Source organism: Heliangelus exortis, chromosome 2 (genome assembly GCF_036169615.1).
Source record: "Heliangelus exortis chromosome 2, bHelExo1.hap1, whole genome shotgun sequence".
NCBI classification, from domain to species: domain Eukaryota; kingdom Metazoa; phylum Chordata; class Aves; order Apodiformes; family Trochilidae; genus Heliangelus; species Heliangelus exortis.
Window position 1 is genome coordinate 33,118,275 of NC_092423.1, and position 13,803 is coordinate 33,132,077.

At 35.8% G+C, this 13,803-nt stretch overlaps 1 protein-coding gene across 1 annotated transcript in view; it reads left to right on the plus strand.

Moving 5' to 3' along the window:
• Positions 1–13,803, plus strand: part of NEK10 (NIMA related kinase 10) — a 77,827-nt gene that overhangs the window by 37,381 nt on the left and 26,643 nt on the right. Inside the window, 3 exon segments of the mRNA XM_071735470.1 lie at positions 3,409–3,538; positions 4,022–4,092; positions 8,536–8,749. Coding sequence (XP_071591571.1) covers positions 3,409–3,538; positions 4,022–4,092; positions 8,536–8,749 — 415 coding nt within the window.

Sequence of the window (13,803 nt, forward strand, 5' to 3'; positions counted from 1 at the left end):
TTGTCATGTAGACTACTGTATCCCACAGTTGCTGGTGGCCTGTCCCTAACAGGCAATGCTTGTCCAAGTGGCCACTGGTTTTGCTTCTGTAGAGAGTGATTTAGATGAATATAAAGGAACTCAGCTTCCCCTATCATCTCCCTCCAAACTGAAAACTTCTTCCTTCATTTTGGAGCTTCTATCCACTAATGCAAACATGAGCTAAACCAGTGAGGATAGGAGTTTTTCAGATAGCTACGTGATAGTGCTAATGTAGCAGGTTCAGATTGGGACAGTCTATTAGAAGTATTCTTAAATAAAAATCATGTCAAAGTAACATCAGTGACCAAAATTACAACTGAAAGCTTGATTGCAAAATCAAGGGCTTGTTGAGATGATTCGTTGAAATGGCACTGTTTCACAAGTAGCATAAATATTGACAAGATTCGGGCTTGATTTAAGAAAAAATTTTATTTCATTTTAAATACTAACTAAAAATGTGGTGTTGTTTGTAAAACTATTCAGTACCTAAAATAGCTGCTTAACTTTGCAGAAGTGGCTCAGAAGAAAAACAGATAACTTTGGATTATTCAAATTCAAGGCTCATTTTAAGACTGTTGGCATAAAAGACTTTGTTATTAAATATAAAACCAATGATGATATGTTGAGCAAGAGTGAACTTTCTGAGAAACAGTTATAAAACCATCTGTTCAAGGATGCTGAGAAGTATTCTGAGGATATGTTTCTGTGTCTTTCACAGAATCACAGAATGTTAGGGGTTGGAAGGGACTTTGCCAGGGGAGGGTTACCTAAAGTAGGTCACAGGAAGACTTTTCTTCTAAATTCTTCATTTAGAAGAATATAGTCTTGCTTTTGCTATGGACATTTCTTCAGTGAAGTATTCTCCTATAGTTAACATAGTGCTGCTGAAGTGAGCTTTTTCAGCTTGAATATGTAATTTGGAAATGAGCAGTGATTTGCAAACCTAGAGGAGAACAGTAGTGATTATTTTGAATATGTTAACTGCAAGAACTAAGTGACTACTTATATTAGTATCTGCCATGTCTTAATATTCAAGATTGTGGATATCACGAAGATCATAAAATGCATCAGGACTGCTGCATTGTGATAGCATTTTCAGCCCTTAGATCAGTGGAAATTAAATTCTTTACCAGCTCTTAGAGTTTCTAACTGTATGAATTTTATTTTGATGCTGAATGCATTTGATGATGTAGACAACTGTTTGCTAAAAGTTTAAGTAGTATCACTGTTCTGTTTCAGCCAATCAAGATCTCTTAATCTAAGAATTAAAGAAAGAATCATGCCTTAGAACTAAACTTAAAAACCAAAAAGTTATACCAATTCTAAACCCTTTAAATAATTTTCTGTGCTTGTGACTAAGATTGATTTTGCAGGGTTTTTATGGAATAAAATTCAGAGTCTGGTTGTACTCATTCTTTCTGGTCTTGACCAGACAGTGACAGTTTATACACAGTTGTCAACTGAATTAGACAAACCATATGTACTCCCACCACCCTCCTGCTTGTGGGTGGCAGTGTACAGGAACAGAACTGGGTACTTTCTCTGCTTGGCATCCCTCAACAGTGCAGATCCAAAAGATGAAACTTGACTGCAGAGCTGTTTTACTAATCAACAAGTACTGTACACCACCCACATTTCTAACCAGCAGATGGTGAGGCAAGCCTGTGGAATGCAGTGAGGGTTTTCACTACATCTCTTGGAAGTAAATAAATAAAGTTTGAACATTCTATTATAAAAGATACATTGCAGATTTAATTAGCCATGAAACAAAAAAACCATGAAATGTATTTTATATACATTCTTTATAAAAGAAGTCTTTCAGCATGAGAAAGCAGACAAAACAACATATCAAGCTTGGTTCTTCCCTGCTGTGCATGAATACAAGATTGTGCAGTCCAGGTCTGGTTCCTTCTGTTTCTTTCTTGATTGCATTCATCTTAGGTACATAGGTTTAGCTTGAATAATCTGTTTGTGATTTTAATATTATTTAGTAATTTAAAAGAATGATTTATAATATTGTCTTTTTGTGCATGAAAATTATCACTAAAATAAAGGTTGTAAAATTCAAGTCAGATTAATTTTTCTGAATAGGAGCATGCTTGGAACTTTATTAAGACAGGATCTTTGCTTTTCCAAGTTCACCATCTATATAGTAAGTTGCAATACTGAGATTTGCTTTAGTAGGTACATTTAAGACATAAAATAGAAATTTCCACAAAGTCCTCCAATGAATTAGTGTTGCAGTGAGGAGCAAAAATTGTCTGGTTACAGAAATGATACCATGTTCTAACCCCATGTTCAACATCCTGTGTTCCCCTCTTTGGTTATGGTGTATCAGCTGCGACCATCAAGGAAAACTGCTAATTACTTTTTGCCCAGGAACTTGTATCTTTCTTCATCAGTTTTCTCAGATATGTCTCTCTCACTTCCTCACACCATGACCTCAGTTCTGACTTTCTGTTCTGTTAAGATCATTTAATTTCTCTTTCAGATAATAGTTTATCTATGGGACTTCATCCCATTTATTTAAAAAAGTCTGTTTTCTGCACTTTGTACAAAACAGCAGCACACCTTCTAACAATGTCCTTTACCTTTACTTACTGCTAAGACTTGAAGTCCAGCATCAGAATATCCCTAAAAATGTAAATTATCATCATCCAGGTTGATAAAAATCTTTGAGGAAATTAAGAAACAAAAGTGGGAGTCTGCTTTGTACTGAGTCAAAACAAAAATTATTGCCTACTTTGTTTGCTTTAAATGGATTTTTACAAAGGATTTTTTTTTATTGTCCTTTGGGAGGCAGTTGCATGTCTGTGGCACCCATCTTCACATGAAATCCAGTAGTAGTAGTTTTAAAGTAGTTTTAAAAGGAAGAAAATTATATAATAACTAAATTTTATTTACTCACATTAATAGCGAAGTCATTTCCAGTAGCATTCTAAGTACAGGAATCATATTCTTTCCAATATCCAAGTTAAAGACAATGTGGAATATTTGTCTGTTCTCTAGTCCATTTTATTGCAATACCATAACTGCAAATAAGTTCTGAGTGCTGACATTCATTTGTATCCACTAAGTCCAAAGAAACTGCAACATGAAATGAGCAAAAAGGACAAGTGAACAAACCAGAAACCACTAGTCTTGTGAAAAAAATTGCAGTAGAAGCTGAAAACTATTAATTGTAATTACACTTAAAGAGTTTGGCTGGTAAAGTAAACAAAGGCAACTTTTTGAACATAATTGGATGTGCTTTGAAAATACATCGGAGTGACTAACTATTGGGTGTTTGCTTCTTTTTTTTTTTTTTTGTTTTGTTTTGTTTTTTAATAAGCCTACTACTAGGTGAATTAATTAAATAGTTGTGGTTTGCATTGCATTTTTACTTAGCCCTGAAGTTGTGAAGAGTGAGCCATATGGAGAGAAGGCTGATGTCTGGGCTGCAGGATGCATCCTCTATCAGATGGCAACTCTGAACCCACCATTTTACAGCACCAATATGCTCTCCTTGGCAACTAAGGTATTTGGATTTGTTAGATCAACCTACCAGTTATTTCTCTGTGTGATCACTACATCCATGAGAATTTATTTATGTTTAAGGTTATAGAAGCATAAGCTGCTCTCTGGTCGGGTGTGAGAATGAGCACAAGTTTTTATCATTGTATGAACTGTTATCTTGCCATTCTAATTGCAAAAATGTCTTGTAAATGTTAGCATATTGTTACCTCTCAGACTAGCATATTTTTGTCATTGCATCTGGTGATAGGAGATTTATATATATCCATTTTTAAATATTTGATTTTCTATATAATTGTGTATTATATCTTAGGATACTTTATTAGAAGTGACATTCTGCATTAGATGTGTTCTAAGTTGCTTTGCAAGTAAGAGCTGACAATGTAATGGCCATCTGGTTGTCTCAAGGAGCAACACTTATCATATGGGATCTTCAGATAAATGATGTAATATTTTTTGTCAATTATTGGTGTTATTTATTTTGCAGATAGTCGGGGCTGTGTATGAACCTGTTCCAGAAGGACTGTACTCTGAAAAAGTGTCATTTGTCATTAAAAGGTAATCATTTATCCATCTTCATTTCAATATCCAACTGAAAAATGAATGCTTTGATTTGTATGTTTCCAGCAGTGGCAATGTGACAGTTTGCTGACACGAGCAACTGCCTGTGTTTGTCTCTGATTTAAATAAAAATGGAGGTATCTTCTTTCTCTGCTAATAATATATGCAGTACAGTTGCATAGGTGCAACTGGAAAACTCCTGCCAGTATAATCAGGACATTTATCCAGCGACTATAAATTTTCTACTCAGTATTGAAATTTAACAATACTGGTGCTCTAGTTAATTCCCCACACATAATTCCCCCCAGTGTTTATTTACTGTAGTTTATGGTCAAAAAAGTAACCCAGTTGCAATATGTTATTTATAGATCATATTTGACTGATAGAAATATGTTTCCATTATACTCTCTAATGCTTTTAGCAGAATAGCAGAGGTAACAAAGCAAAGATAGCACAGTAATAGCACACATTTTTCTTAGCAATAGATACATCTTCCTGGTGATAATGTGTGTGTAAGACAATGTATAGAGATTGAATTGGTGCACTTCTGTGAGATTTAGCTCTCTTGATTTAGAAAAACTTCACTTAGCTTTTTCTTTTTTACTCAGATGTTGAATTCCATCTCTAAAAAGCACTTCACTGTAATGTTTTTATCCTATGTTTTATTCCACAAAAAGCTTTCTGTTCTTTGAAGACCTTGAGGATGAAGGACAACAATGGAGAGGATAGGATCTCACTGAGCTAATATTTTAGAGGTCCTGAAAATACTTTTAGTATTTTAAGTATTTATGAATATTTGTAGTTTAATAACTAGCTTTATTAATTCATTGCTTGCTATTTAGAATAATCTATTAAACCCAAATGCACCCAGAAAATATTTTCCTGTCACATCATCATATCAGTATTTATATGTATTCCGTTTCAAACACACCTTTATCAGTGATTTATGTCACTGTCTGGCCCTCTGTTTCTTCCTTCTTTTCATTGCTGATATGTGAAAGTTTCTGAGGATTTTTCCAAGGCCATCTATTGAGTTATTTATGATTATAGATAACGTGGCTGTATTATACAGGTTCATTGAAAGTCCCATATTGCCGTGAAGCTGACTGCTATGGAGGCTAACTGGTTTAAATAGATGATTAAATAGCTATTTGCATGAAAATGTTGAAATTAAGTTTTCCTTCTGCTTATTTTAATAGCAGTGGGAAGCATAGGATGTTTTTTTTTAAAAATGTTGATTCTCTCACTATGGGTAAATCCTTAAATGAAATTTTATGCTTATGCTTTGGCTTATGCTTTCTGAGATATTTAGAAAGATTGAAGAACATTAAAGAAAACCAATAATAATGAGATTTTACTTCTAAAATAGATGAAGAAACATTAATAACAGGAAGTTATTTCTGAATGACTGAAGCACAGTACCTATTCAAAGATGAAAAGAATGATTTATTGCTAATGACTAGAAAACACACTGAAAGCTTTGTGCTGCAATTGTAAATTTGCATTTAGTGTTATAATTATAATTAGTTGGTTTCTTATTATTATTAAATTCAGTTTTATTGCATTAAGTTATTCAAGAAAGTTCTGGAATCATAATTGTCAAAGCCTTTCATAGCTGAACATCAATCTACTCAGGGTTCAGTCATCAAGAAAACATTTATTTCTGTATGCATGGGAAATGGATTTAGGACTTATCAGAAATCTTTGATAGCTCATATTCTTGGAATCATTGACCAATTTCAGTGGATTAAAGTAAATATTAATAATAATCAAATACTTATTAAGCATGAAAAACTTGTACCTGTTTAGAGGAAATATAACATTTTAAGTAAAACAGAGTAATGAAGTTATGGAAATTCATGAGATGAATCCATGGATTTGAGCTAACTTAAACAAAAAATATAATCAAGAATTCAACTGCTTTTCAAAATTGTGCTTTATGTAGCAGTTATAATTATTTAGAAAGCACTGGTTTAGAAATAATAAAAAAATTCTGTGACATTTTCTCTAAAGAAAGGTGTTGGATTGGGTTAAGTGTATCTGTATCAAAGCTGGTCAAAAGTACTCTGCAGGGAAACCAGTAAACTACGCAGAATTCATGAACCTTTTGAGTACACTCTACATCCAGTCATTTAGGTCATTAATAAAGACATTAAACTGTACTGGCCCAATATCAGTCCCTGCAGAATGAAGTCCACCAGCTGGACTTTGTACTGCTGATGATATCTCTGAGCCAGGAAGTTCAGCTAATTATCTACCTACCTCACAGTCTTGTGGATACCATGGGATATTGTGTCAAAGGCCTTGCTAAAATGAAGCTACCTACAGAATTTACTACTGTCCCCTTGTCCACAAAACCATCATAAAAAGCAATCAGGCTAATCTAGATATAACTGCTATTAAACCATTCTGGATGTTCTTGTCCTTTGTGTCTTGGAAATAACTTCCATGGGAATTTACTTATTTTACCAATGACTGATGTGAAACTGACTGGCTTGTAGCCTCCTGGACCATTCTCTTGCTCTTCTTGCATGTAAGGATGATATTCAACTTTTTCAAGTCTATAGGAACCTCCCTCTGATACTTTCAGACATGATGAACAGTAGCATTGGCCAGTTGCATCAGCACCCTCAGATTCATCTTATCTGGTCCTGCAGGCTTGTGGATGTCCACATGGCTTATGTGTTTCTCATTATGTTTTTTTACTGTGTGGTAATGCTTCATGCTCACGGGTTCTACAGGTAGCCTCAGAGATCTAGAACATTTAAGGCCAAAGTTTCCCAGTGTAAATAAATAGAAACAAAAAAATGATTGAATGCCCCAGCATTTACCATGTCCTTTGTCACTAGGTTGTACAGTGGGTTCACATTTTACTTGCTTTTGAAATTGTACTTTAAAAGGACATTCTTCTGTCTTCTTCCTTCCTGTGTATCCAGCCTCTTTTTCCTACACACAGGAGTGGGTTCTTCTTGTGCTTTGGAGTGTCCCTGAACATTAACTATGTCTCCCAAGCTTTCTAGTTCCCTTTCAGGGCAGTCTTCCATGAGATTCAACCAGGAAGATCCCTAAACAGGCTGAATTCTGCTCTCCTGAAGTCCGCTGTTGTAACCATTCAATCTGTATTTCTCACTTCTCTCAGGATTTTGAACTCCACAGTTTCATGGCTGCTGTAGCCATGCTGCCCTCAGTCTTTGCATCCCTGTCTGGTTCTTCCTTGTTTGTGAGCACCAGGTCTGGCACAGTGCCTTTTCTTGTTAGCTTCTGAATCACCTGCATGAAGAAATTGTCATCAGGATATTCTAATAATATCCTGGATTGCTGCACTCAGCCATAGTACCTCATCAGGAGATATCAGAGTGGCTAATAGGTCCCAAAGAGTAGGAGTGCCTGCAATCATGAAGATTCCTCCAAAAAAAGGCTTTATTGAAATCCTCTTTGGTTTTGGGTGGTTTACAGGGTGCATCTACCTGCGTTGGTCTGTTTCTGTGATCCTTAACCCATAAGCTCTTGACTACACGCAGCCAGGTGTTGAATTGCAGATTGCATCCACCCAGACTTGAGTCTTTCACTCTCACTGGAGAAACTGAAGAGACCACATCATCCCTCTGTCCTTCACACTTGGCCCCCTGTCTGTAGTCACTTTCTGGATGGTCAAGGTCAGCTCTGGTGGTGTCATTCATGCCCATATGAATGAGCAGCAAGGGCTCAGATGAGTCTTGGTAGTATCTCCACAAAGTGCTGAATCCAGGCCTCTCAAAAGCAACATGCTTCACAATTATCAAATTAGCTCAAGGAGATGGATGCCTCTGTTCCTTCAATCTCAAATGACTGTCAGCTGCTGATTCTTCTTTGTGATGTGAACAGTATGTTCAGACTCACTTGGGTCTGGTGTGTCCTCTGAGAGATTTTTTTCTTCCCCACCTGTTCCTAGGTCACTATACCTGTTCTTTAATGGTATATCTGGAGTCAGAGTCACAACTGTCCTGCCTACCTCCTCTTGGAAGCCTCTACCCACTGCTCTTTTGAAGATAATCCCTAGATTTTTCCTTCTTTGTTGCACTATGTGGGGATCTCATCTCTCCAAAATCTGTGAAGATTTTGTCATTGTGACACCACACTCACCTCTTTGACAGCTGCTTTGTGCAGCAGTGCAGCACCTTGACCAGAGCACGGTGTCCCCAGGAGAGGCTCCAGCCCCAGGAAGATGCACCAGGCACTCCCTAACGTGTCTGGGAGTGCACAGCAGCAGCCCTCCAGAGCAGTTCTGTCTGGGTCAGTGCCAAGGGTAATTGTTCTGTGCTCTCTAGTGTGTCAACACCAAGGCTGCACAGCATCAAACTGTGCCAGCATGACTGGATCAATACCATTGGAATGCTGTGGTACTAAAGAGTTTTTTCGAGATAAATTGTTACCTTTCAATATCTAATGTTCCTTCTGTAGATGCTTGACTCCTGATGCAGAGGCACGTCCAGACATAGTGGAGGTCAGCTCACTTCTATCTAATGTGATGATGAAATACTTGGATGCTTTATCCACCTCTCATCTCATGTTGGAGAAGAAATTGGATCGGGAGAGAAGACGAACCCAGAAGTACTTCATGGAGGCCAATCGAAATGCAGTAACCTATCACCATCAGTTTCCAATTTTATCACAAGTAAGTGCATGTATCAGGCTTTATTTTTTCTTATATTTTTTGCCATCTCTGAGAAAAGAAGGTACAAGAAAGCAGAAAATAAATCAGAAGTAAAAGACCAATACACTGAGAACATTTTTACATACAGTCTCTTTAATTTAACAAGACATTAATTCAGTTTTTGTGGATGTGCTTATGTAGAAAAAATTACAGTATCTTAAAAACCTATATCATTCTGTGTTGGAAAATGGAATTATTATGGAGATTCTTTCTATTTTGATAGAATTTGTTAGCATTTAATTATTACTTCACACTTGGGAATGGTTTGAGTACAATATATACTTGGCTAGGGTGGAACATCTGGATAATCTTGTGTATGATTCACAAACAACGACACCTGGAAAATGGAATCTACACAAGTATAATTTTTACAGATTGCTAAATAAAGAACAATGATGCTGATGGGGTATTTGCTAATGCTTTCTTACTGTGTGATACACTTCTGCAGGAATAATTCTAAAAATTCTTCCATTTGCTTCACACTGTGTTTTAAGCATCTTCATGACATCAGCATTTTACTTAATGAACCAAGCTTGTATATGATCCCAGAGAATTTATTTAATAATACAAAGACATTGTTTTTGTGCATTAAAATCTCACAGTGAAAGTTACTGTTATGGTAATTATGAAGCAAAGTTATAATTTACAGAGCTATTCTTGTATCTTAGATTGCTTTTATCAGGGCCCAGTAGTTTGCACTGAAGAACTTCTGTGTAGGAAAAAGGTTTTCAGGAACACCTGGTCCCAAACTCATGGATTTTAATTTATTTTTTTATTTATTTTAAAATCTTCTTTGTCTTCACCTTCCTGGCTAAACGTAAAACTTGGAGAAATTGTTAATAGTTTTTCCACTACTTTTTTTCACCCATCAGTCCAAGATAATTTCTTTTATTATACCATTTTTTTTTCACCTTCCAGAAAAACAATAACAAACAACTATCACTTGAAATGTGAGAGGCACTTAGATGAAAGAAAGATACAGAGTGGGATTTATAACTTAAAACAGCATGAGCTATTGTTTCCCATAATTTTTTTGAGTTTTCTTACCTACATATTTAGGAGCTTGTTGAATGTAATTATTTTTTTCATTTCTTGGTGTACTTGTTCTCTTGCACATAACTGTGATGAAATTATGTTTAATTTAGGATTTCAATGCAATTACTCCATCTTTGAGAAGAGTGCCCTATCCAGATGCTTGTAAGATATCTTAGAAGTAATAGGGTCACATTGAAGTTAGAGTACTTCTGTTTTGTATAAGTATTTGAACAATACACCTATCTACACTACAAGAAGGAAAAAGGAATAGTGTAACTCTAGTTCCACTCCAATGGATATTTTATTGTGTATCTTAAAAGAAACAGGTAAGACAGGAGGACCTAACAAAGATTCAGACCACTACAGAAGCTGAATGGAGTATGACTCAGTAATGAGAAGTTGGAGACCAGATGGCTGTAAATAAGAGAAAGTAATTGAATAAATCAGGCTAGGATCTTTCAGGTTTCAAAGGAGTGCTACAGGGGTTAGAAACAGGTAAGAAACAGCATGTTATTCATGCTCTGGAATGAAAATACTAGAGAGGAAAAAAGTGGTTTGTGTAAAGTCATAAAACAGTCCAGTGTCAAAGTTGACTTTTGTGTTCCAAACCAAATCTGAGTTTCAAAACAGTAGTTGATTTTACTAATAATGGAAGTATCTTTCTAATATTTTCCTTTGAAGACATGAGAGGGTAGCCAAGTAATAATTTGATTGTTTTGTTTTTTTTTTTTTTTTTGAAGTAGCTGGATATGAATAATTTAGGCATAATTTTGGCTGTCTGCAAAAAGCTGAAAACAAGTCACTTTTATTACTTTGGAAATATGTATTGGATTATATGGGCAGCATCCATTATTGTTTCATTTACTCTATATATCCTAGGGTGTTTTTAACAGAGAAATAATGCTTAGAAGCCCTTGATAAGCCTTTGTGTTCACATACGATTTGACAGACAAATAGAATAACTTTCTTCTCATTGCAGATTTTTTAATGTAAAATATCAATATACCTAAATCAATGTAGAGGTATGAATATTGAGATCTGTCCTGTATTTTGAATGCAGGAGAGAAAAGTGTTAGCTTTATACTTGGAGCCTGTCAGGTAAAAATTATAGCAAAATATGAGCCATTTGTTCCTCCTGCTATTCTCAGAGAATATATTAAAAATGAGCATACATGGTAGAATATCTGGCTGATCAGGGTAATTTTTTTTCCTAGTTTCTGAAGTTCTGATCTGTGCATATGGCACAGGTGTTCTGCTACATTCTATCTCCTTTCCAGGTGTTTTTAATTCTGTGCTCTTTGGGAATTTAAGTTTATTTTAATTTTTGTATTAATCATATCAGTAGAATATACATTGACTTTTCAAATCCATATATGCAAACCCATGGATTGAAATGGAATTCCCAGTTATGCAGAGTAATAGGAGATCAAGATTATGGTAATGGAAAAGTGGGCACGACTTTTGTTTCTGAGTGTAGTGTGTGATCCCTGGCATGGTCCCACATCAGATGTTTGTCCAAGCTAATAGGGTGTTAGAAGTCATTAACAGTGCTTGTTCTGAGTGGGTCCATTTAGGTCATCGTTAGCTGAGTGCTTTCTCCTAATGCTCAAATGCACAAACATGGCCATTAGCAAGGTTACTCATTTTTCTGATTTCACACTTGAACTGGTAAGTCTTCAGCATGCTGACTGGCACAGCATAGAGATCCAAGGTGGAGTCATCTCCCACCTAGATGGGATTTTTAGCTGAGTGTCAACACCAGCCCTCCCAGTCCTAGATCTGAAGGTATCAAGGTGGGGAACTTCTGTTGGACTCAATCATGCTGCTTGCAGCCTCCCCTGTTACAGCCTTCGCTAAGAAGCCTGCCCGGATCTCTCTCTTGCAGTAACCATTAATTGCCTGGAAATATTAAAAGAAGCAATATAGCAGTTTTCATATAGGACTGTATCTAAACTAAAGCCCCTGGCCAGATCTGAAATACCTGCTTCTGTTTCCTATTTTCCATTTGTGGCATGAACCTTCGTAATCCACCTGTAGATCATGCTATTCGTATTGCAGCAATATACTCCAATCTTTGTTAGAATATTCAATTCCCATTTTTACTAAAAATTGAATTTCAAAAAGGTATGTGTGTGTTTATATATATATATATATATATGTATGTATGTATGTATGTAAAGGATGATGGTGCCTATCTGTGCACTGCTGCACAAAATTCCCATTGGAAATAAGTGAATGGAATGTCATGAAAACTTAGCATTCCACACATTATTTTTCTTCTTCCACCTTTCACTCCATTGGTTTTGTTCTGACCCCATTCTGTTTTGGTGGTTATGTTGCCAGTACTGGCAGTAAAGTTTATATGTTAGAAATGACAGTTGGTGTGATAAGAAGAAAGTAACTTTTTTAGATTTATACTATTTACGTTTGGAGAATAAAATAATTACACACAAAATCTGTTTTACAGGTGAAATTCTTTTTAAGAGTTACTGAATGAAGAAAATAATAATCACAGCCAAGTAACTACCTTTGTAACTGTATGATCAATTTATTAAGGATGATCCCATGATATGTTGAATTCAACTTCTGTTTGTTAGTGCATCAAATTACTTCAATAGAATCACATAAGGCAGGAAGAGCTGTCAGAGATGGCCTTGTCCATCTCCAAGCCTTAGCACTACCTGTCACATTTGATGGGTATTTGACCAGTCAGTCATAAACATGTCAAGAGATAGAAAGTCTCTCCCAAGGCAACCTATGCCAAATTAGGGAACAGTATGGAACCCACAGAAATGAAAAAATGTCTTTACATCAGCAATCACATGTCTGAATGAGTAAATATTTTCCATCTGAAGATAACATCTGGAATACCGTGAGGCTACCTTAAGCACTGACAGAAAATAATTAGAAAGCCTGGGCATAGCTATAGCACATACACACTGTGTTATATCCTGTATCTGCAGTTAGTTTGATGCCTTCAGAAAATGCTGTGTTTGCTTTGTATGCTTAACATAGTGGATGTGTTTGGTATGTTTTATTTCCAGGATATGTTAGATGGACATGTGCGTATATGCATATATAAAGCTTGACATTTTCAGACCCATTCTGAAGTGTCATGGAACTGCTCTGTGAGCGTTAAGTCCAGAATGTCCCCAGAACACTCCATTTATTGAAACATTCACATGTGTTACACAGTGTATAAATACTCATTTCTCTCTTCAGGATTCAAGATAGATGCAGCAGTTGAATGCATAATTACTACTAGAGGGTATTAAGGTCTAACTTAAATTTTAGTTCTTGCAGCTTAAGCTGTTTACTTTTTGTTCTCTTCACTTTGGGAATATGTAAAAGTTTTTTTATTTCTCTTATATGTTTGTTTCTCTTATATGTTATGTCTTCCCTTTGTAAATTGTTCTCCTGACTGAATAATCAAATTCCATCAATCTTGGTAATTCGTGGTGTGTAGACATTTGATTATTCTAATTTCTCTCCTTTGCTGTCTTTTCCATATTTTTGTGTGTTCAAAACTAACTCGGTTACTCCAACTGAGAACCTTCTTGGTACTAAATGGAAAGATTACACAGTTCTTGGGGATGCTTCTCTTTATGCATCCCAGTTTCCTTTTCCATGGTATCACTGAGTCATGCTGGTTTTGATCCACCAAAATCCCCTTGCCTTTTCTAGTGTAGCTGCTGTCTGACCAGTCCTTCCCTTGTATATTTGCACAGTTGTTTCTCCCTGCTCATAGAACTTTGCGTTCTCCCTATTTAAACTTCATCAGTTCTTTTAGTTTCTCCATTTTGTCAAAACTTTCTTTGAAACCTATTGTCACTTGTTTTGACACAAAGCTGTTCATGATGTATGTGTTGTAGTATATGATGTGCATGTACCACAGTTAATGCACATTTAATAGGCAGTCTGTCTATCCCATTATACAGATTATCATTGTAATTCAGTCAAAACACTGAATTGTTTTTCAT